At 27.5% G+C, this 20,671-nt stretch overlaps 2 protein-coding genes across 10 annotated transcripts; both read right to left on the reverse strand.

The window, feature by feature from the left end:
• Positions 1–3,769: 3,769 nt before the first annotated feature.
• LOC126842320 (transcription initiation factor TFIID subunit 9) lies at positions 3,770–5,919 on the reverse strand. 2 transcript variants are annotated; one of them, XM_050579258.1, is made up of 6 exons: positions 5,790–5,919; positions 5,500–5,635; positions 5,301–5,437; positions 4,939–5,067; positions 4,775–4,880; positions 3,770–4,189 (listed from the first exon to the last, which is right to left on the reverse strand). In XM_050579258.1, exons 2-6 carry the CDS (start codon positions 5,621–5,623, stop codon positions 4,005–4,007), a joined length of 681 nt encoding a protein of 226 aa, XP_050435215.1. In that variant the 5' UTR covers positions 5,624–5,635; positions 5,790–5,919; the 3' UTR covers positions 3,770–4,004. The 2 variants fall into 2 exon arrangements, with proteins under 2 accessions (XP_050435215.1, XP_050435208.1); XM_050579251.1 differs by having other exon boundaries at positions 5,762–5,914.
• Positions 5,920–6,657: 738 nt separating this feature from the next.
• LOC126844171 (putative uncharacterized protein DDB_G0282133) lies at positions 6,658–20,597 on the reverse strand. Of its 8 annotated transcripts, none has more exons than XM_050582089.1 (40): positions 20,417–20,597; positions 20,022–20,101; positions 19,798–19,905; positions 19,130–19,237; positions 18,982–19,059; positions 18,860–18,910; positions 17,650–17,796; positions 17,519–17,587; positions 17,247–17,303; positions 16,870–17,103; positions 16,515–16,679; positions 16,293–16,418; positions 16,046–16,207; positions 15,079–15,903; positions 14,890–15,021; positions 14,450–14,590; positions 14,260–14,358; positions 14,065–14,175; positions 13,811–13,990; positions 13,651–13,746; positions 13,179–13,394; positions 13,018–13,098; positions 12,553–12,768; positions 12,368–12,487; positions 12,186–12,284; positions 11,500–11,616; positions 10,834–10,962; positions 10,596–10,754; positions 10,320–10,469; positions 10,113–10,244; positions 9,810–10,043; positions 9,369–9,470; positions 9,167–9,286; positions 8,952–9,081; positions 8,594–8,870; positions 8,242–8,428; positions 7,738–7,914; positions 7,513–7,662; positions 7,267–7,446; positions 6,659–7,207 (listed from the first exon to the last, which is right to left on the reverse strand). In XM_050582089.1, the coding sequence occupies exons 2-40, from the start codon at positions 20,044–20,046 to the stop codon at positions 6,924–6,926; spliced, it is 6,174 nt and encodes a 2,057-aa protein (XP_050438046.1). In that variant the 5' UTR covers positions 20,047–20,101; positions 20,417–20,597; the 3' UTR covers positions 6,659–6,923. The 8 variants fall into 8 exon arrangements, with proteins under 8 accessions (XP_050438112.1, XP_050438103.1, XP_050438046.1 ...); XM_050582118.1 differs by having other exon boundaries at positions 13,651–13,719; positions 14,248–14,358; XM_050582107.1 differs by having other exon boundaries at positions 13,651–13,725; positions 14,248–14,358.
• Between the last annotated feature and the right edge of the window lie 74 nt (positions 20,598–20,671).

A 20,671-nucleotide genomic window follows, 5' to 3' on the forward strand; every position in this document is an offset into this window, starting at 1 on the left:
TACTTAGATTTTAATATTTTCAGCGAACAATATGCATTGTGTCGAAGCGTTCTGCAGATATATTTTACGTTAAAACAATTACTTTTTCGAACGACTTAAATATTACTGTCATGTTCTACCATAAGTTTGGACGTAACTTCAAGCTATTTCCAAAAAAATCCGAAGGCGACCAAAAACTCAAAAGGGGTTTCGCCTGGAGACTTGATGGTAGGTATTTCGAACACATACAGTTATTATATTATGTAACATAATACAGCAATATGTTCTTCTCTCTCATTGTTATTTATAATAACTGTTTCAAAAAAAAAAAACTTTTATAAGAACACTTGGAATTTTAAAAGTTGGTGAATTAATTTAAGCATTTGAGAGTCTAACAGGGCGATTTCACATTTGGGCTTCAGAGTAGGTAATGCAAAAACCCAGCATGCTGTGTTGAAATCTCTTAACATATAATAATTTAGATACCAAATATAAAGTCCAAATCCAATTATTACTAAATACTATTTTTACTAATATTATGTTTAACTTTTTTTTTTAGATTCAAGTGCAATTATTTACACGTGGCGGTCAATCATAAATTTCCTAATAAGTATAAATAATACGAAGTAACCCATAAGCAAAACATGTAGTCATTTATTTTAAATATTAATAATAATTTAATTGTATACAGCTGTAAGGGTCCGGAATTAACTATAGACGAAATAATTGTACCAAGTTTCTCTGCTCAGTAAAATTCTTACATATTAAACTCAAAATAAAATAATTGAAAAAACATTTTTTTATATGTCTGGTTTGTTAGTTCTAGACCTTTTTCTAGTGCTTGGTTTAGTATAAGTAATGTATTCCTCAAACGAATTTATAAAAAGTGAGTGTAATTATTGGAAATATTTTTTTCAACTAAATCAATACATTTTTGAGTAATTTATTCTGGTCTCACTTGGAAGTAAAATAAAGATACCTAGTAGGAACCTACGCTAAAATATCTAAACAATTGAGTTACCTCCCCTCCCCTCTACTAAGTCAAGTACTATGTGGATTAGGTCTATGTACGATGATGCCATTTTACTCTTAATTCTCCCTTTATAAATTATTTTGGACAACCGCACAATTATAATTTATTTATTTAAGTAAATTTACACATTTTAGCACTATTGTCATTTCAGATAATTGAACTAAACTACTTTAACAATTTTTTCGTTTGTAACTTCTCACTTTCGCGTTGTGGTCGTTCTCGTTATAGTTCATAAACCTCTCACATTTTCTGCTTAGTAAAAATTAATTACTTACTCAAAAAATTTCCGTCCAGTTAATCAAGTCACAACATTTTGTAAACCAACAAGATTTTTTTGTAAATCAAATTACCAATATCTATCCCGTGATCCTACTGGATAACATCCTTCGTACTCTCTTATACGCAAAGTCTGTCGAAACCGGGATATTTTAGTCATTAAGTTAGTCTTAAGTTATGCCCGGATCGGCTTCGATGCGTAAGTCCACCATTGTCTGTTGCGTGGCCGCTCAGTCTGTCGATACCGGGATATTTTAGTCATTAAGTTAGTCTTAAGTTAGTCATTAAGTTAGTCCTAAGTTATGCCCGGATCGGCTTCGATGCGTAAGTCCACCATTGTCTGTTGTGTGGCCGCTCAGTCTGTCGATACCGGGATATTTTAGTCATTAAGTTAGTCTTAAGTTATGCCCGGATCGACATCTATGCGTAAGTTCACAATTGCTTGAAACGCCCCTACCACACATTTCTGGTGGTTGTACAGTAAATACAATTTGAGCATCATCGTAGATGGAGATACCACATAAAAAAAACGAGCCAAATACTCTACCTCATAGGTGGTTTGGAAACGAGTATACAATCCCTAATACGAAGTAACCGGTAAGCAAAACATGTAGTAATTTATTTTAAATATTAATAATAATTTAATTATACACAGCTGTAAGGGTCCGGAATTAACTACAGACGAAATAATTGTACTAAGTTTCTCTGCTCAGTAAAATTCTTACTATTCAAATTCAAAATAAAATAATTGAAAAAAACATTTTTTTATATGTCTGGTTTGTTAATTCTAGACCTTTTTCTAGTGCTTGATTTGGTATTAGTAATGTATTCCTCCTTATTGACGTCTTTCAATAAGGTACACCAACGAAATTCGAAAAAAACTAAAATTCATTGGCGTGTCCATAAGCCTAAGCAGGCGATAACGATAATATCACATATTTATTTTTGTTTAATTCTATTTTAGGCTTTAATGCTAAAAGAAAAGTTACATCAAAATATTTTTCTTTTTTTTACATCATTTTCAGGAGTACTTTAAAAAATTGGAACAAAAGACATAAAGGAAAGGTAATACAAATATTTTTCGATGAAATTTCGGGGGGGGGGGGAGAGAGGTTGCTGCTGTAATAATTAGCTCATTTTATATCAATCCCTCTGCCAAAATGTTTTAATCTAATCTTAGTATAAGGTTATTTCCAGATCCGAGACAATCCGAAGATTCAATAAGCTCAACGTGACGGACAAATAAAACTAAATATTGTTTTTGCCTTTTAGTTTTTTTCTAATTGTTTTAATTGTTTTCCTTAATACTGTATTTTTTTTTTTATCGAATGACCTTATTTACACTTGTTAGAGTTAATATCCGTTAGAACTTGTTTTAATACCTGCTAATATTATTTATGGTAAATTTTTGTAATTTTGGCTTCTAAGTTTTTAATTTTATTCTGTATTTTATACTTTTATTATTCATATAATTTTTAAACTATGATATGAAGATTAAATTGAAACAAAATGAGACCAAATTGATATCAAGACTATTAAAAATTATTATTTGTATCCCTGGTATTGGAGACTTACCTTCTACAACCGTGCAGTTGTACCTACCATTATATAAACTATAGTGCTAACGCTGTATATAAATTAAGATATTGCTTTTGTAATTATTTGGTAATATTAAAGTGTATATTATGCAGTGGTGTTCCCATTGGGTATACTCCATATACGCCGTATCCTCTCAAGATTTTTTTTAAAAAACATGGGTCTACTGCATATACTCTCAAGTTTAAACTAATTTGCGAAAAAAATAGTTATTATTTTTGTAGATTCATTTCTTTATAGAAAATATAAATCAATTAAATTTATATTACAAATAAAATCTCTGTTAGAGTGAATGCAGACTAATATTTACACTGCACCGGTGCGGTAGCCACGGCCGACCATTTATGATTTTAGCTAAAAATATAATCTGATTTTTATATTATTTTGTTTTCAAACATTATCTTCCATCACCAGATGCATAACCCGTCCCCCCGTACATAAATAATATTATTTAGCACCTTAATACTTTTTTGTTAAAATTGTGCTGAGTATACCCTCAACAAATTTGATAGGAACATCACTGTTATTATGTACAAGTTAAATTAAAATAACTGATTAAAATATGTAAGAAAATGACGTACTTGTTGTTAACTATCATAAAATATAAATACAGCTTATATTTAATAGATGATTAATTTGTTTTTTGTTTGGTATTTATAAAAAAATTATTGAGATGACAATTTAACTTTAGACCATATTAGAGAGTCCATTAAACATAAAGTATCTTTTAGTATATTTATTTAAAAAATCAAATTTATTTACTATTGTCGGCAAATAACTTAACAAGTTTTAACTTTTTAACTAACTAAAATTAGCAATTAATAAATCCAATATAAAAAGAATAATATTCGACATTTTTTTTTTATAAATAAAAAAAAATTAGTGTTGCATGCATTGTATTATATTACATTAGTGTTTTTAATTTTATATAAAACTAAAATTTTAGAACATAATTAATTTTTATTATTATAAACTGAATAATAACGTCTTTGAACTCACAATTATTTCAATTAAATATAATCCTACACTGTGAAGTCTACTCAGTTGAAAACTTACAATAATTTATAATAAACTTGCATAATAAAAATTTGTACAAAATAGCGGGTCATTTCACAATATTTTACATATTATCAAGTTGTTTATCAACAGATTCGTCCAGTGAAATACCAAATGAATGATTGTCGTATGTTTGGGTGTCCATAAGTTCAACTTTGTCATTTTCTTCCACACTTTCGTGATTACTCTGTTGTTGTTCCATTATATCTTGTAGATCAAAATCTAATGAATTGCTCATCATTGATTCCGCTATAACGAAAAAAAAAAAACAGATAAACTTGTAGTATTTAGAATTTTATGATAGGAGTATTTGGGATGGGGCTCGAGATGCGCCGTTGAATAATGCGCATGGCTTAGAATGACATTACAGTCGTAGTCTCCAATTCCCTCCTGCCTACAGGATAAATAACTCAAAAATTGTCCAATGAAAACATACAGTCATTAATTTTCATTATATTATTGTTTAACACATTGGAGACTAAACTAATTTCGTGACAAACCTCATATCAATACATAACTGACAACATTATTTAAAGAATGCCTTAAAATCACCCGTCCAAGCAACAATAGTAAGGCAGGAAACGTTTCGTCCATATGAACTGAAAACAAGTGCCGCGCTAAACACTGCATTCATCCTTAACGTTGTTGCCTAATAATAATATTGCCGTCTCTAATAGTTAATAATAAAGACTGCGTTAAATACGACAGTCGTCTTCTATGTGTTAAACGAGTTAACTATAAATGCGGTGGGGTTATTATATGAATTTAAAAGTACATATATTTTAATTGATTAATACAAATTATAAATCTAGGCACAAAATTATTATGACTTACATTGCTCGTTGATATTTTGCTCAACTACCATTTTTCTTGAAGCTTCTAATAATTCCGCAGCAGTTGTTTTAAATGCATCTAGTTTTAAAGTACTAGAACCAGAGTCCTATAAAAATGTTCAAATCAAACCACTTCCTAATACAATATAAATTAACAATAATTACCAAGTTATCGACGAGTCTGTAATTCGTTTGCAAGAAATTGGAACGATCATGTGGAATTCTTAACCCACTAGCTGGTTTGATAGGAGGTAGTGGTATTTTGTTGATTTCATGACTTGCCGCCATAAGTACCTGAAATTTATGAAATGATGATTAATTTTTTTCTCGTCACAACAAGAACATACAAGTTATGTAAGACAGTATAACTTTTAAATAATAATAATTATTTACAACAAATTTACTATTTTTCTTACAAATATTTATTGTTGTTAGGCTTTAAAATGTACTATTGCTCAGGATTATTTTTTCCATTTAATTTATCATTATACAACGTTTTGATTATTTTCCATTCTCATTATACTTACATCACGTGGAGTAGGCTTGTAAAAAATGCCTTCCTGGGCCATTTGAATAGCTAGTTTAACGTCATCCGCATCTATATTTTTCTTTTTAGCAAAACTTGAAAATGTCTTTGCATCCTCTAACAACAGAGTAGCGTATCCTGTAAAAGCAATTAGTATTACACTATTGTGTGTAAATTGTAATTTTTTTTAAATATATTACTGTAATTAAATTCTAAGAGATGATTCAAAACTTGCTGGTCGTATTCATATATTCCCAAATCTTTCATTATGGAGACTATAATCTGAGTGTCTTTCGGCAAATGTTTTCCTTGTCCAGACGCCATTTGAAATGTTGACTTTATAGTTTATAACATAAATTCAATAAGCAAATTGTTATTATTATTTATTTTTTTGAAGAGATATTTTCAAAGTAAGAACAGTATTAAATAATAACTGAATCAAACAATAATAAATTACTAAACTGATATAAACTATAGACTAGGTATTAACCGTGAGTGTATTTTGTATTCTTTTCTATGATTCCAGGATTTTGTGTATAAGTCATTAAACTTTATATAGACTACTTTTGCGAATAAAACGGGTTTGAATTCGGCACTAATCATTTGCTAAAAAGTAAAATTTTAAATAGATAAGACCAAAATGATAATAGTCGATTTTTTTTAGTAGTAACAAAATATACTGTAAAGGCCTTATATCGTCTTCTGATTGGCCGTTGTAATCACGGTATCATTTGGTCACCGTGACCTACCAGGTTATTGGTAGAGTTAAGCACAACCACAAAATAGATTATAATATTACTACTATGAGACTAAATTTATAAATTTAAGACTAAAAGTATTTATGTAAAAATACCTTCAGAAATTAGTTGAAATATTTGAAATCTTTTTTTTTTTTTAATTGAAATGATCAACTGTTTTCATTTTTTTTATGTAAAAAATGTTCAAATTTAATTTATTTAATTACAAGAAACCGAGTTTATTAAATGACAATAGAAAAATTAAAGCTGTTAATTAAATGACATGGTCGAAATTTATGAAACATTTATCCTAATTATTGCCTGTATAAAACTCCTTAAAACCTGTCCGCTTTTAATTCTATTAATGTAAAAACATTGTGACGATGACTTTTTGCCAGAAAAAAACGTTGCATTTGGTAACAACGTTTTAATAAAATAATATCAATGTCTTAAAAATTATGTAGAAAGAAATCAGTACACAATACTGTGATAGTATAAACTCGTATATTAAACATACAATTACTTTCATTTATTTAAATAAATTTTTAACAATATATTATGATACAATTTTTTTTGGTTATATAATAGTAAAACATTAAAAAACTACATAAAAACTATGTACCATTTGTCATTTTTATAATACAATATCTATCTAAATCCGCGTACAAAAATAAGCAGAGTTCCGAGTTTTTGAAAAGGTTATATTATTTATTATATTGGCTAACCAATATTATAATTATCACAGACATTATCAGTCAAAATTATTTATAAATATTAAAATAATAATACAAAATTTACACTTTTGGTTTTTATATTAAACTAAAATAATAAACAATGATAGAATCAAGTAATTTCGTAGAAATAGGAATTATTTCTATGTTGTGGACTTATTGAATAGCATGCACTTGGGTTATCACTCGATAAACGTTTTTACTTTTCAACAAAGAACTATTAATGATACAGTTGACCATATTGTAGTCATCCATGTCGCATAACTTGTCCCATAACTCTGATCCCAGAACAGATTTAAAAATGGTAATTTTTTTTAATAAAAGTGCAGACAGCTTGTACTTTGGTTTCCATTTCATCAAAGCTACAGTACTTGTTGCATAATCAACTGAGCCCAAAACCATAATTAAAGTCGCAAGCGATTCTTCAAACAAACGAGAACCTGTGGAAAAAAGAATTAGTTAAGAATTTGTTTACAGACTTGTGTGCTAAGATACTAACGATTACGATTATCATTAAAGTACGATAGAAACTTTTCTTGCAGCGTCTTATAACAGTTGTACATGGTTATATTAATATGTTCTTTATAGTCTTTATTCGGGTAGACTAAGCGTTTGTATTTATTTACATAGGTAGCCACGATAGTGTTACAAGATGTTTTGAATGGTGGAATTGATTTAACTAAAAATGGCATTTTAAAAATTAAAACAAAATTAACACATAGAAGACAACAATATGTACTATTACCCAATGCTTGTAGGGTTTTTAAAGCATTTCCTTCATTTTGTTGAGTATTCAAGTAATTCTCAATGATTGGAAACAGACAATTCACAATAAATTCGACCTTGTCTTTGGGATTACAACATTTCAAAAATAAAACGATAGATACGAAAAAATCTGTTGATAAAAATATTCAAAAATTACCAAATACAAAAAAACTGAAATTGAAAAATTGTTTATTTTAACACATACCTGGTTTGTTTATGTGCTGCATGAAATTTACAGGTAACTCTGTGCTAAACGAGTAATTAAAATGAAATGATAGCAAATTAATTAACTCTCGCTGGTAAATATCAGGGCCAATAAACTGTTCAGAGTAGAATTTCTGTTTAGCAATCAAACATGATAAAATAGGTACAAGAACAGGGTCTGAAACAAAACACATTCTTATATAAAACTTAAAGGCCAAAATAATTTAATAGCATCATGAACAAAATATACAGGCTGGCAGAGAGGTATGACGTTTTTCACAATAACTAATAAATCACTTAGTTTAAACAATCAAATTAAACAAAAATCTAAGGCAGTTTTTAATTTTTGTCTCAGTCAAATTTAACCAAATTACATTACTCCATACTATAGGTGGACAATACTATTGTATACCATTTTGTTGACAAATTTACCTCAAATCTGGATTAATAGTTATAAAATTAACATGAAATTCCAAAAAATAAAATATCCAAAAACTAGATTTACCCTGCTGATCATTTAGTTTCCTAGGTAAACAACTTTTCCACATCAATAACGATACAAATATGACACAGCAATACTTATTAGGTAATAATACCATTGAGTCGAAAATAAACATTTGTAAAGTCTTCAATAGTCTTAATCGCACACATATGTCAACAAAATATGTTGTTTGTGTAATGATCATATTATCCTGAAAAAAAAAAAAAATTAAATTCTTAGCTACTTATTTTTATAAGTATTTTATTAGTTTGTACTTCATATTTATGCTCCTTACGAGGAGTGTGTCAATACACATTTAAGTAATATAGTTTACATAATTACATATTCATTTTACTTTTTAGTTGAAATCACTTACAATCTGATGGTTAACATTCAATTTTTTGTTTAATATATTCTTCCGAATGACATTTAAAATCTTATGAATTAATGAATCTTTCCTGATCATTTTTGCTAGTGCCAAAGTGAGCAAGGTTAACCTTACTATTTTAGGGCAAATAATGTGCAAATTTGTGCTTCTCAAATTTTCAAACTTCTTGGCATCATCCAATTGAGAATAGTCGACTTTGTAGGGTTCCAATCCGTTTATTACTGGTACACCGAGAGTATTTTCAAAAAGAAATACTCCAAATGAACTAGAGTAAATTAAAATGTGTACATTACATTAAATTCTTGCTATAGTCAATTTCATTTACATTGGAAATGTCATTTATTACCAAGCGATATCCTCTTCACTGAAAAATCTTAGGTTTCTAAATTCTTTAGATTCCACTACTTCATTTATAGGCTTGTTTGAATTAATAAATTCTCTTAGGTTGCATCTAATTTTCATATTACTCTTGGGAGCTAAAACAGTTTATGATTCATAAGCATTGTTTAAATTCATCTAGAAAATTATTGATTACGATAAAATTGCATTCCATTGACTTACTATGTTGTTTCTTTTGTTGTAAAGCTGTATTTTTCTTTTTTTTCTTTTTTTTTTTAGGTGTTTTAATTTCACAGCTCGTTTCGTTGGATTCATCGAGTTTTCCAATGCTTTCGCCAACATCTTAAAAAAAAGAAAACAACAAATAGTATAATTAGATAATTTAAATTATATTTTCTACAAACAAATTAATTTACAAATTTACCTTCTTTCATATCAACATTACTGATTTCTAATGGCATATCATTTACATTTATATCTTGTGTTTTAGTATTTGCAATACTACCAATTGTAAATTCCGGATCATCTAAAAAACAACAAATATAGTACATAGATATAAAAATACATTTTATTTACTCAAGTAAGATTTTATTCAAGTAGCAAAACATTTATAACTTGTTACGCTTTTTTAATAATTAACAGTTACAGTTTTATGTGTCAGTTATTAAAAACCTATAACTAATAGGTACTAATACTAATAGGCCTATGGGGTGATTCCATTTTGCCTAATAACTAGATTTTAGATTTTATGCTCATTTAAGACATTAGTCAAATAACTCTATTAGTTGGGATGATTAAATATTTTTTGAGGCCAATGGTTTTAACTTATTATTATTAATCTTGTATATATGTTGTATATGCTTACCACATTCAGGCACATTTAAATGAAAACACATGGGAACATAAGGCACATCGACTAACATCTCTGTAAATATATCTTGAATGTGTTTCGGAAATGATAATATGTCGTTATTTGAGTATTCTTTTAAATATAATTCATTACACATATCAACTGTAAGATTGGGGGACATATAATCAAGTTGAACCTTTATGCTGGATTGTTGATCTTCTTTAGGTTCAACAATTGTTATTGGCAAAGCTAAAAAATATTTTAGAAATAACAAAAAATAGTAGGTAAGCAACAAAAGGGTTGTGCAAAGTTTTATACCCGTGTCTTTGTCATTGGTATCAAAATTATTTAATGAAAATAATTCATTGTTATTTCCTTGAGTAACATTTATATTTGTAACCAAGTCTTCTTCCTTGTTGAATACAGATATCATATTTTTAGGTTCTAAAACTAAAATAATCATAACAATAATTAAAAGAGTTATTTATTTTGAAGGTTTTTGTTCCATCCAAAAAAAAATTGTACCCTTTTTTCCTCCTATGTCTTCCGAAGAAGTACTATTACTTCCACATAAAGATAAGACATTAGAAGAGTTTAATGATACATTGTTATCACATTTTTGTAACGAATCTAAAGTTTTAGAATTTTTGTCACTGTAGTTGTCGAAATCACATTCTAAAAACATTAAAAACAATTAGTTTTTAAACAAATTTAACCATAATTTAAACACTTAAATATTTAAAATTGTATTAATTGACAATACATTTATAGCGTTAAATTAAAGCTCATTGCAATACTCACCAATCTGCAATTTTCCTTCATCGTCAGAACTATCATTGTCAGTCGAATTATTATTATGATTAAGCACCTTTCCGTCATCATAAGAACCAATATCAGTAGCCGGACTACTATTGTCCAAGTTTAGATTGAATATACTTGGTTGAGGTATATCAATAGTCTCTATGATATGTACAAATGAAGAAAATTATTATTAATATAATGTTGTATTATAATAATTTTTAATATTAATTTGGCTCACCCATTGTGTTTTTTTCACAATGTACTTTATCCATTGATTTTGTTAATGTATTGTGTTCATATTGTGATTCCAACAATGGTAAACCATTTTGAATTAGTCCAAATAATGATTTACTCTCTTCATTATGCCCTAAACAAATTTGTTTACAATTAACATTTAAACTTAATTACTCACATAAAATTATATTTTAGGGGTATAGTTTACACAGGGTTGATGAATAAAAATAATGTCGTGCTATGAACCAAATTAAAATGAATAATTCCTAGGTTAATAAGCGCTCAAGAGAGACTTTAACTTAAGGTTTGTACATTGCTAATGATTTTATAATTACAAAATTAGTTTTAATCAATATATAAGCCATCGAGGGCAAAAGTAGTGAAAGTCACGTAAGTTCAAAGTTGAGAAATAAAAAGATAATGCAGAAATGCTGTAAACGATTTTACGAGAACGTAAAAGTTCTCCCGTCATATAACGAAAACAACCAAAGGACTTGTACTACTTTCGCAGGAAACTGATTGAAGGTAGAATTATCTGGTAGTGTTACTTAAGATTATGTGAAAACGTAATGGGACTTACACCACTCTTGCTCTTGGCATCACATATTTTTTTAAAATATAATCTAACCAATAAAATGCAAAAATAAAGTTTAAAAATTAAATATCGTACCCATAAGACTGTTTTTAAAATCTGGTGTCGTTTTGATTATTGAACATGGTTTATAGTCTGGTTTCTTTTCATCATGAAGCGTATCACATACATTAGTAGATGGAGTCAATGTTTTATCTATTTAAAAAAAAAGTCGATTGTTTTGAAAAATATTTTGCATTTGAGAATTAGGAGACAGCGTGTTGGTTTTTGAATTACCAGAATTTGAATTATACAACTCATTACTACTGACTTGCCAATCTAAGTATTAAAAACATCACAATAGAGTAAGCAACATGCGAGAATAATAAGCGCTCTGTGCCAAAGTGTTTTTTGTTCAAAAAACAAGTCTTATAGAAAATTACTTGACTTTTGCAGAATTATCAGATTTCAATATTTTTTTTTTAAAAAGAAGTTTTTTTTAAGTCTGCATTGGATTTTTATTTTTTTAAATATAATTCTACACGCTGTAATAACAGTTCAATGCTGACTATATTGCACTAATATGCAAAAAAAATTATCAAATCTGATCATATTTACAAGACATAATATCATTACTTTTCCCGAAATGTTTCACAACTAAAATGGCTACAACTCACACGGAAAATGTTATTAATTAAAAATTATACCATAAAGCTAATACAAAATTAACTGAAAATAAGTGAGCGAGATCAAAATTAAAAATGTACAAAAAAAAGTAAACTTACCCATAGAGTTATTTTCATCATAAGCTGGTGTTATTGTACTGTTGTCTAAATTGATATTTTTCCCATTACAGATTGAATCAGGCACTACATTATTTGAAGCTAAATTAAATATTTTAAAACACAATTATGAATGTCAAGTAAAATAAGATTTACGAGTAAAATAAAATATTACAGATACTCACTAGTTTGGGTTGATTCATCGTCAGAAGATGTTTCACTATCTACATTAGTTATTATTGCACTATTGTATGAATTGATTTTCTTCTCATTACAGATTGAAACAGGCACTACATTATTTGAAGCTAAAATAAAAATTATAACACACGTTTATAAATGTCAATTAAAATGAAATATTTCAAATACTCACTAGTTTGGGTTGATTCATTGTCAGAAAATATTTCACTATCCGAAAACCATTCATTATTGATACAAGGCATAGTTTTAGTCGATTCAATTACTCTTTTTAGTGGACTATTACCGCAATGAAATTGGTTGCTACTAAGATGTATTGGTGACTTATTAGGTTCATTCTTTGATGCACTATCTAAAGGCAATTTGTTTGGCGATGATATGCTTTTATTTGCTAAAAGAATCGAGAACAAAAATTTAATTTAAATATTTTGTATTAGATATAAAAAATAAAACATAAATAATATCCAGTGAATTTTTCCAACAAATTTAGTTTTTTTTTTTATTAGCCGTGACTCACAAGAACTAGATCTGAAGAATTAGTGTCTTGACATTTAAAAATTTGAACTAAATAATTATTGCTATTATTTTGTAAAACTAAAAAAACTGTTATGATTGAAGAACAAAAAAAAAGAAACCTTACCCATTGAATTTTTTTCGTCATTAGTTGTTATTGCACTATTGTCTGAATTGATATTATTTTCATAAGAAATTGAAACTGACACTACATTATTTAAAGTTAAAATATAATAACAGCACATGTTTATAAATGTCAACCAAAATAAAATATTGCAAATAACTCACTAGTTTGGGTTGATTCATCGTCAGAAGATGTTTCACTATCCGAAAACCATTCATTATTGGTACAAGACGTAGTTTTAGTCGATTCAATTACTCTTTTTAGTGGACTATTACCGCAATGAAATTGGTTGCTACTAAGATGTATTGGTGACTTATTAGGTTCATTCTTTGATGCACTCTTTAAAGACAATTTGTTTGGCGATGATATGCTTTTATTTGCTAAAAGAATCGAGAACAAAAATTTAATTTAAATATTTTGTATTAGATATAAAAAATAAAACATAAAACATAAATAATATCCAGTGAATTTTTCCAACAAATTTAGTTTTTTTTTTAATTAGCCGTGACTCACAAGAACTAGATCTGAGGAATTAGTGTCTTGACATTTAAAAATTTGAACTTAATAATTATTACTATTATTTTGTAAAACTAAAAAAAATGTTATGATTGAAGAACAAAAAAAAAGAAACCTTACCCATTGAATTGTTTTCGTCATTAGTTGTTATTGCATTATTGTCTGAATTGATATTCTTCTCATAAGAAACTGAAACTGGCACTATATTAATTAAAGCTAATGTATAATAACAGCACATGTTTATAAACGTCGAGTAAAATAAAATATTGCAAATACTCACTAATTTGGGTTGATTCATTATTGATAGAACCCGTAGTTTTAGTCTGTTCGATTATACTTTTTAGTGGACTATTAACACAATGGTATTGTTTGTTACTAAGATGTATTGGTGACTTATCAGGTTTATTTTTTGATGCACTCTCTAAAAACAATTTTTTTGGCGATGTTATACTTTTACTTGCTAAAAGAATCGAGAAAAAAAACATAATATTAATATTTTGTATAAGATAAAAACAAAAAAAAGGAAATCCATACTCTTATTTTCATTTAAATGTGTTTTCTTGTGTTCCACTTTTTTTTGACCAGTAATATTTAATTCTTTTTTAGAAACCAAATTAGTTTTTAATAAACAAGATGATTGATTATCTAAAAAAAAAATTATGTTTAAAATTAGACTAACGTTTACTTTCGTTCTATGTTGTTTATAATAATATTCACTTGTATTATTACTTTCATATTTGACAGGACTATCGTTAGTAAAAATATTTTCAAATGTTAAAGTTGAAGATTTAGGTATTTTGTTCAAATTACCATTAACATGTTTCATTTCTGTAACAAAAAAGTTAATTTTCAATAATATCAAATTTTCAATTAGAGTATACTTAAATTGAACTAAACATGTTTAAACATTAAAACATACCTATTGATTCCTTTTTTTCGATCTTAAAATTGCCTTTTAGGATTATTTGGTTTTTATTTTTTGAGGGTTTAGAAGAAGAATATAAAGTATTATCAAACGATTGTTCATCTTTCTGGACAATAGTTTTACTATTTTGACATTCTAAAAACAACAAAAACACAAGTTATTTAACTATAAAATGATATATTTTAATAATAAATTCATTTAACATATGTATGTAAGTTAGTTAGATTAACGCTTTAAGACTGTACATAAATTCCATTTTAGGAGAGATTGCAGATGTTGCTTTTGCGGTATAATATTATTTATTGTTTTCCTAACATTAAACCTTAGCACCAGCCCTTATTTAATTATTGCGGAACAATCATCGAACTGATCTATTATTATTTTTTAAATCTAAGATATAATACTATTTTAAATAAATATTAGTTATAACTCACTTGGATTGAGCTGATAACCATTTGTATTTTCACTTTTTATTTCAGACTCAGCAGTTTTGGCTGGTAAGCATGTATCTAATTCGAAAGTATTTTCCATTGTTGTTGCAACATCATTCTCTTTTTCAGCCAATACTAGAAAATAAAATTGTTAAAAAATGTTTGCAAATAAATGAAATATTTGTTTCTTACTTTCGTTGAGAAATTCACAACTATCGGAGTGGTAGTCTACACCTACATAAGCTTCATTTAGAATACTCATTATGTCTGGTTCTATATCGTATGTTTTTGGAACTCCTAGAGTTTCATCAGAAATATTCATTGCAATATCATGTTCTATATTATGGCTTTCTTTTCTATCATTAGTAACAACTGTTTCATTTGTTATGCTATTTATAATGGGTTCTATACAATTGATTTTTGATGTTTTTGGAAACACTTCAGAAGTTCCATTTGACACATTCATTGCGGTATGTTCTATACGGTCTTCTTTTATATCGTTTGGAACAACAGTTTTGTTTGAAACATTCTTTAAGATGGCCATAATTGGTTCTATATGTTCTTTTTTTGATGTTTTTGGAACCACTTCTAAAGTTTCATTTGAAATATCCATTGCGGTATGTTCTATATGGTCTTCTTTTATTATATCGTTTGGAACAACCGTTTCATTTGAAACATTCTTTAAGAAGGTCATGATTGGTTCTACATGGTCATCTTTTAATGGTTTTGAAGCTACTTCTAAAATTTCATTCATACGTTTAAGTACTGGTTTAACTTTTACAATGTTTCCTTTATTGACTATGTTGTTTCTCGGTCTAATTAAGCTTTCTTTCCCTTTTGTTATTAGACTTTGTAAAGCACTGTTTTCAGCAATTTTTTGATGATGAAATTTATCACGAGCTTTTTGAGTGTTGATATCAAACACAAAATGCTTTAATTTTGTATTTAATATTTTATTGAGAGTTATGTCAAGATCAAAGTATGTTTTACACTTACACTTATTCTCAACTGGAAGGGCTGAAACAAAACAAACAAACAAACTAAAAAGACATTTATTAAGTGAACCTCAAATTTAGCACCAAATTGTGTAGTAACTGTTCTTTATCACTTTTACTTGTACAAATATAAAATATAAAATAAATATAATTTAATTACTCACAGCTTCGTAATTTCTCGTTTATACATGAATTAATTATTACATTTGTATTAGTTGCTGTTTGAGATACTAAAATACTTTTATTAGTCAACTTGTTATCAGCATCATTGGTTTGCTCATTTATAATCGCTTGAGGTAGTTCGGTAGCAACAAAATCAGAAAAATCTAAAAATGATTGTATCATAAATAATAAAATAATAGTAAGGTAAGTTAAGTTTAAAGAAATAAAATTTGTGGAATAAATATGTACCAAAATGAATTGGAGTGGCAAGTGTATTCTTAATTTTTAAATCATCTTGTCCTGCTTCTTTGTTTGTTTGTTGACTATTTATTAAAAATGTATTTGACATTTCTAAATTGCTGCCATTAGTTCGTTCTTTATAACAAAATAATAATAGTAATAGTATTAATGTATTTATTAAATAGTAATTGAAATGAAAACTGGTAATTAAACTAAAAAAAAATTACTTACGACTATTTATACTCTCGTTAGAACCATCATCGCTACATAAAGATTCAATAACCGAAGCAGGCGTTAAAGGCAAGTCAAACATACTTTTTTGTAGACTAGTGTTATAGGTATTTTCATTATTTACATTCACTTGAGGTGATTTGATTGTATTTTTCTCTAGCACAGCTATAAATAAAAACGTTTTTTTTTTTTTTAATATTATAAGTAAAAAAAAATTTAATGTTTTACATTAACTAATATTTATCACATTAAATTATAATGAATAATTGTAAAAACAAATTTTTTAAACTACTCAATCTAAATACATTTATAACATATAATATTTTTAGTTAAAATGATGTAAACACAAAATTACTTTTTTTTCCCGTGACGTTATTGACTAACAAATATCGAGGTGAATCTCCAGGACATTCTGATGAATTACTATTTAAAGTTGAGGTATCGTCTGAATTCATAGATTTTAATGACGGATTATCGCGTATAATTACACGAAAAACTTGAGCTGGATTTTTCTTTTGGCAAAAAGATACATCTATATCTTCTTCACTATTCAATTCATTGCTTTTACCCATTTGTATATTATGATTACCTGCAAATAATATAATAATTATTAATTTTTCAAAAACTAAAATTATATTTAATTTAAAAAAACAAACAATGTACAACATTTTATGCCGTTAACAATTTTCCCAATAATTGGTTAACAAGGTGAGATTATGAAAAACAACTTACTAGTATCTTTTAATTTTAAAGTTGATTTCTTGTTGAAATACTTTTTCATTCCACTATCTAACACATATAAATCATTTAATTAATTTAAATTGAATAATAACACACCCGATGATGCACCATTTTTAAACAGTTGCAAAGCAATAGATATACTCAAACAAATTAAAATACATATATACACGTATGATCACAAGTGTGTGTGTGTGTAAGGGTTAATATATTTAAAACATATTGCATATTACTTTAGTTATATTTAATTATCTAAAACAGTATACCTTTAGTAAAAGTAGATGCACAATCTGAGGCCAATGAAGATTCATTTGCTCTGTTAACTGTATTAGAAGCTAAAATTAAATAATTATTAATTATTACACATTGTATTTAAAAATTATAGAAACAAAGTTACTTGTTGCACTAGTTTGAGTTAATTGAAGTTCTTCTTCAGATTCAGAACCTGATTCAAACAACGATGGCGTAGAATTTGTATTACGTTTTTTCTTTGTTTTTATTCTTTTGAAATTTAAAGATGAAGAAACAATGTCATTTGTAAAAACTAAAAAATATACAAGAATTTATAATATAAAAAATATATACTAAGATCCATAAAGTAGGTCTGAGGTATAAATTATCGATGGGTGTCTAATACCTCGAATTTTTAAAAAAGTCAATTTATTATGTACATATTGCAAAATCAATTTTTTTTTAGATAAGAGGTATATATACTGATGATATTAAGAGTCCAAATTTTAATTACTATCACAATTTGTAGTGATGTTCGTTTGAAATTTTTTCTTCTTCATTAATTCAGTTTGTTTGAAAAAACAACTTAAAGTTTGGTTTAATTTGGTCTTAAGAACATTTAAAAAAGTTTGGTTTTGATTTGCATTGAAAAATAAGGCTTTGTCACATCACAATTATACTATTAAAACAGATTCTAAAATATGACACTAAAATAATTTTTTTTGAATTTTTATGAACTATAAAGATTGGGATAATCTATTCACACGTTACGTGTTACCACGGCCTTTACACGCTGCAAATTTTTAATCCCGTGGTCTCCCATTTATATTTATACATTACTCAATTTTGTGATCATATTTTTAACTTGCCACTCAATTCCATGCCGTTCTACAACACACATTTCAAAATATTTCGAAAAGACTGTTACATTTGACGACAACCAACAGAGTGCTTTATCAAATTACTTTATACTACTGTGCTTTAAATACTCCTTTTTCATCTCTTTTCTCATTAATAGGATTAAACCCAAAATTTGCGGCTACTTGAAGATTCATTTAAAAATGTTGCCACGGCCATTTCTTACAAATCCCCTTCAAAATTACTGTCAGGAAACTTGAATAATCCATAATTGATATTATAGGTGCATATTCTCTAATCAAAATTAAAAACGGTACTGATGCTTAACGTATAAATTTAATTCATTTTATTATCCGTGGTATCCGTCGCGTTGTATTAGTATGCACAACAAAATCACACATATAACACGGTGTGGCGTGTTACCACTTGATGTGTGAATAGTATTTCCCTACCTTAATAAGGATTATGATCATCAACTATTTTTTTTAATATGGACCTTAATAAAATAAAATATTTACCATATCCAGGCATGACTTTTTTGTTTTTTTGGAAGTTTTTACTTCTCTTTCCTGAAACAAAATTAAAAAACATTACACTTGAATAAATATATATTTTTAGTATTTTGCGTAACAATTTATACTTGGAGGTTTTTTGGACTTGGTTGCTTCATGGTTAATAGGCATTTTTGAATCTTGAGATGTTTTTAATTTGTTATTCTCTAAAGAACAAAATAGGTTTTGTTAATCAAATGTGTAAAATTTTATATAGTACATTCATAACTTTAATACCTTCCAGTTGTTTAAGCAATCGATGTCTGGTCATGTATCCCCTAGTGGTTGTTTGAACAGCTTCATTGATATCTTCTATGCTCAAACTACATGATTTTTTCCTTTTAGCTAAAAACAAAATTAATTTATTTTAAATTGTTCATAAGTATTTGTACTACTATATTCTGTTAATACTAACATAAACTTGCATTATATCATGTTACAGTAGTGCAAATAATAATTTAGTAAAAAAAAAAATATGTTTAGCTACAATATAAATTGTAGAGATATTTGAGCAGTTATATTTTTCAATTATCTAACTAAAAGAAAAGAACAGCTAGTTTTGATATAAACAGGAAAATGTAAAATAAACAATATACATATATTATCGAGTCCTGCATTTGCTACACAATAGATAGCAAGTAATTATTTAGAAATGTTATCTACAGTAAGAAAGGTACGAATGTATAGTTAGAAGGGAAGTGTCGTATGAATGACTCGATCGGTAACAAAGAAATTTAAGGTTTAATGTTGTCTGGGTACCAATCTTGGTTAAGTTTTTAAAAATGACTGCTAAACAAATACTATTTTCAAGGTCGATAGTTACCTACCAATAAAAAAATCGAAAAGCTAGAGCATGACGTACCTAATTATAAATTAGTCAATACAATACTATAGAAACGACTTACAAGAAATATTATCATTTTCATTAGAGCTATCTTCATTGTCTGTGTTTAGAAGTGGTCTTTTAGAATTTGAACTAGGTGAACTTATTTTTGCTGGTGAAAATGAATTAGCTGGAAAACAAATATAAAAATTATTAGTATTATTTTGGGCTCCTAGTAAGCACCATCTCCGGCCAGTGTTTAAAATTAGACAACTAGATGATAATATTAAGAAAACAGTAACTCACTGTGACTTGGACTCATCTTGATCATTTTTCAAGTGATGCCAGCAGTCTCTATATCTGCAGCTAACGTTTAATTGTTTCCGCTATATCAGTTCACAAAAAGAAACAATATGAATGGTAGAATAGGTATGAAACAACACAGCTTTAAATAACTATTGTTATAAACAACTTTATGGTTGACTTTAAAAATTAACTTCCAATTGAACATAAAAATTATAATGAATAAGACACACAGTACCCGACAGCACCGTGTTACAACAAAAAAAAGCAATGGCAATTGATTTATAATGAAATTATAAATTAAACTATTTAGTTGAAAGTTTACAAACAACACTGCTTAAGTAAAACGTTTGCAAACGTTTGCGCCAATCGAACAAAATTTAATACTCATCACATACCGTGCTTGTTTATAGTCATCGAAATATAATTATCGTTTAAATATTATGTTCCGGATGTGAACGAATGTTTTTATATTACTAAATGTAAAATCAATGAAGAAAACATTACAAATTACAATGGGATTAATGAAAAACGCTGAAGAGAATACACCGACTTCGACCGGTGTGCTAAGTACCGACCATGTGCATATCATGAAGTTAGAAACATCAAAACAATTGAACAAGGCGAGCTGCTGTTACCGCGTTTATGTTCTT

This window comes from Adelges cooleyi, unplaced genomic scaffold (genome assembly GCF_023614345.1).
Source record: "Adelges cooleyi isolate 19-005CV unplaced genomic scaffold, UGA_ACOO_1.1 ACOO_flye_CR_arks_rails_tigmint_CR_PRNA_108, whole genome shotgun sequence".
Lineage (NCBI taxonomy): Eukaryota > Metazoa > Arthropoda > Insecta > Hemiptera > Adelgidae > Adelges > Adelges cooleyi.

Coding starts and splice junctions, on each gene's coding strand:
- LOC126842320 (XM_050579258.1), bottom strand. CDS start 5,623: ATGGCGTCTGGACAAGGAAAACATTTGCCGAAAGACACTCAGATTATA. Junction 5,438..5,499: donor TCTCTTAGAATTTAATTACA/GTAATATATTTA, acceptor TTGCTTTTACAG/GATACGCTACTCTGTTGTTA. Junction 4,190..4,774: donor GCAAAATATCAACGAGCAAT/GTAAGTCATAAT, acceptor TTTTCGTTATAG/CGGAATCAATGATGAGCAAT.
- LOC126844171 (XM_050582089.1), bottom strand. CDS start 20,046: ATGATCAAGATGAGTCCAAGTCACA. Junction 10,963..11,499: donor TTTTAAAAACAGTCTTATGG/GTACGATATTTA, acceptor AAATTTGTTTAG/GGCATAATGAAGAGAGTAAA. Junction 9,471..9,809: donor TTTAAATGTGCCTGAATGTG/GTAAGCATATAC, acceptor GTTGTTTTTTAG/ATGATCCGGAATTTACAATT.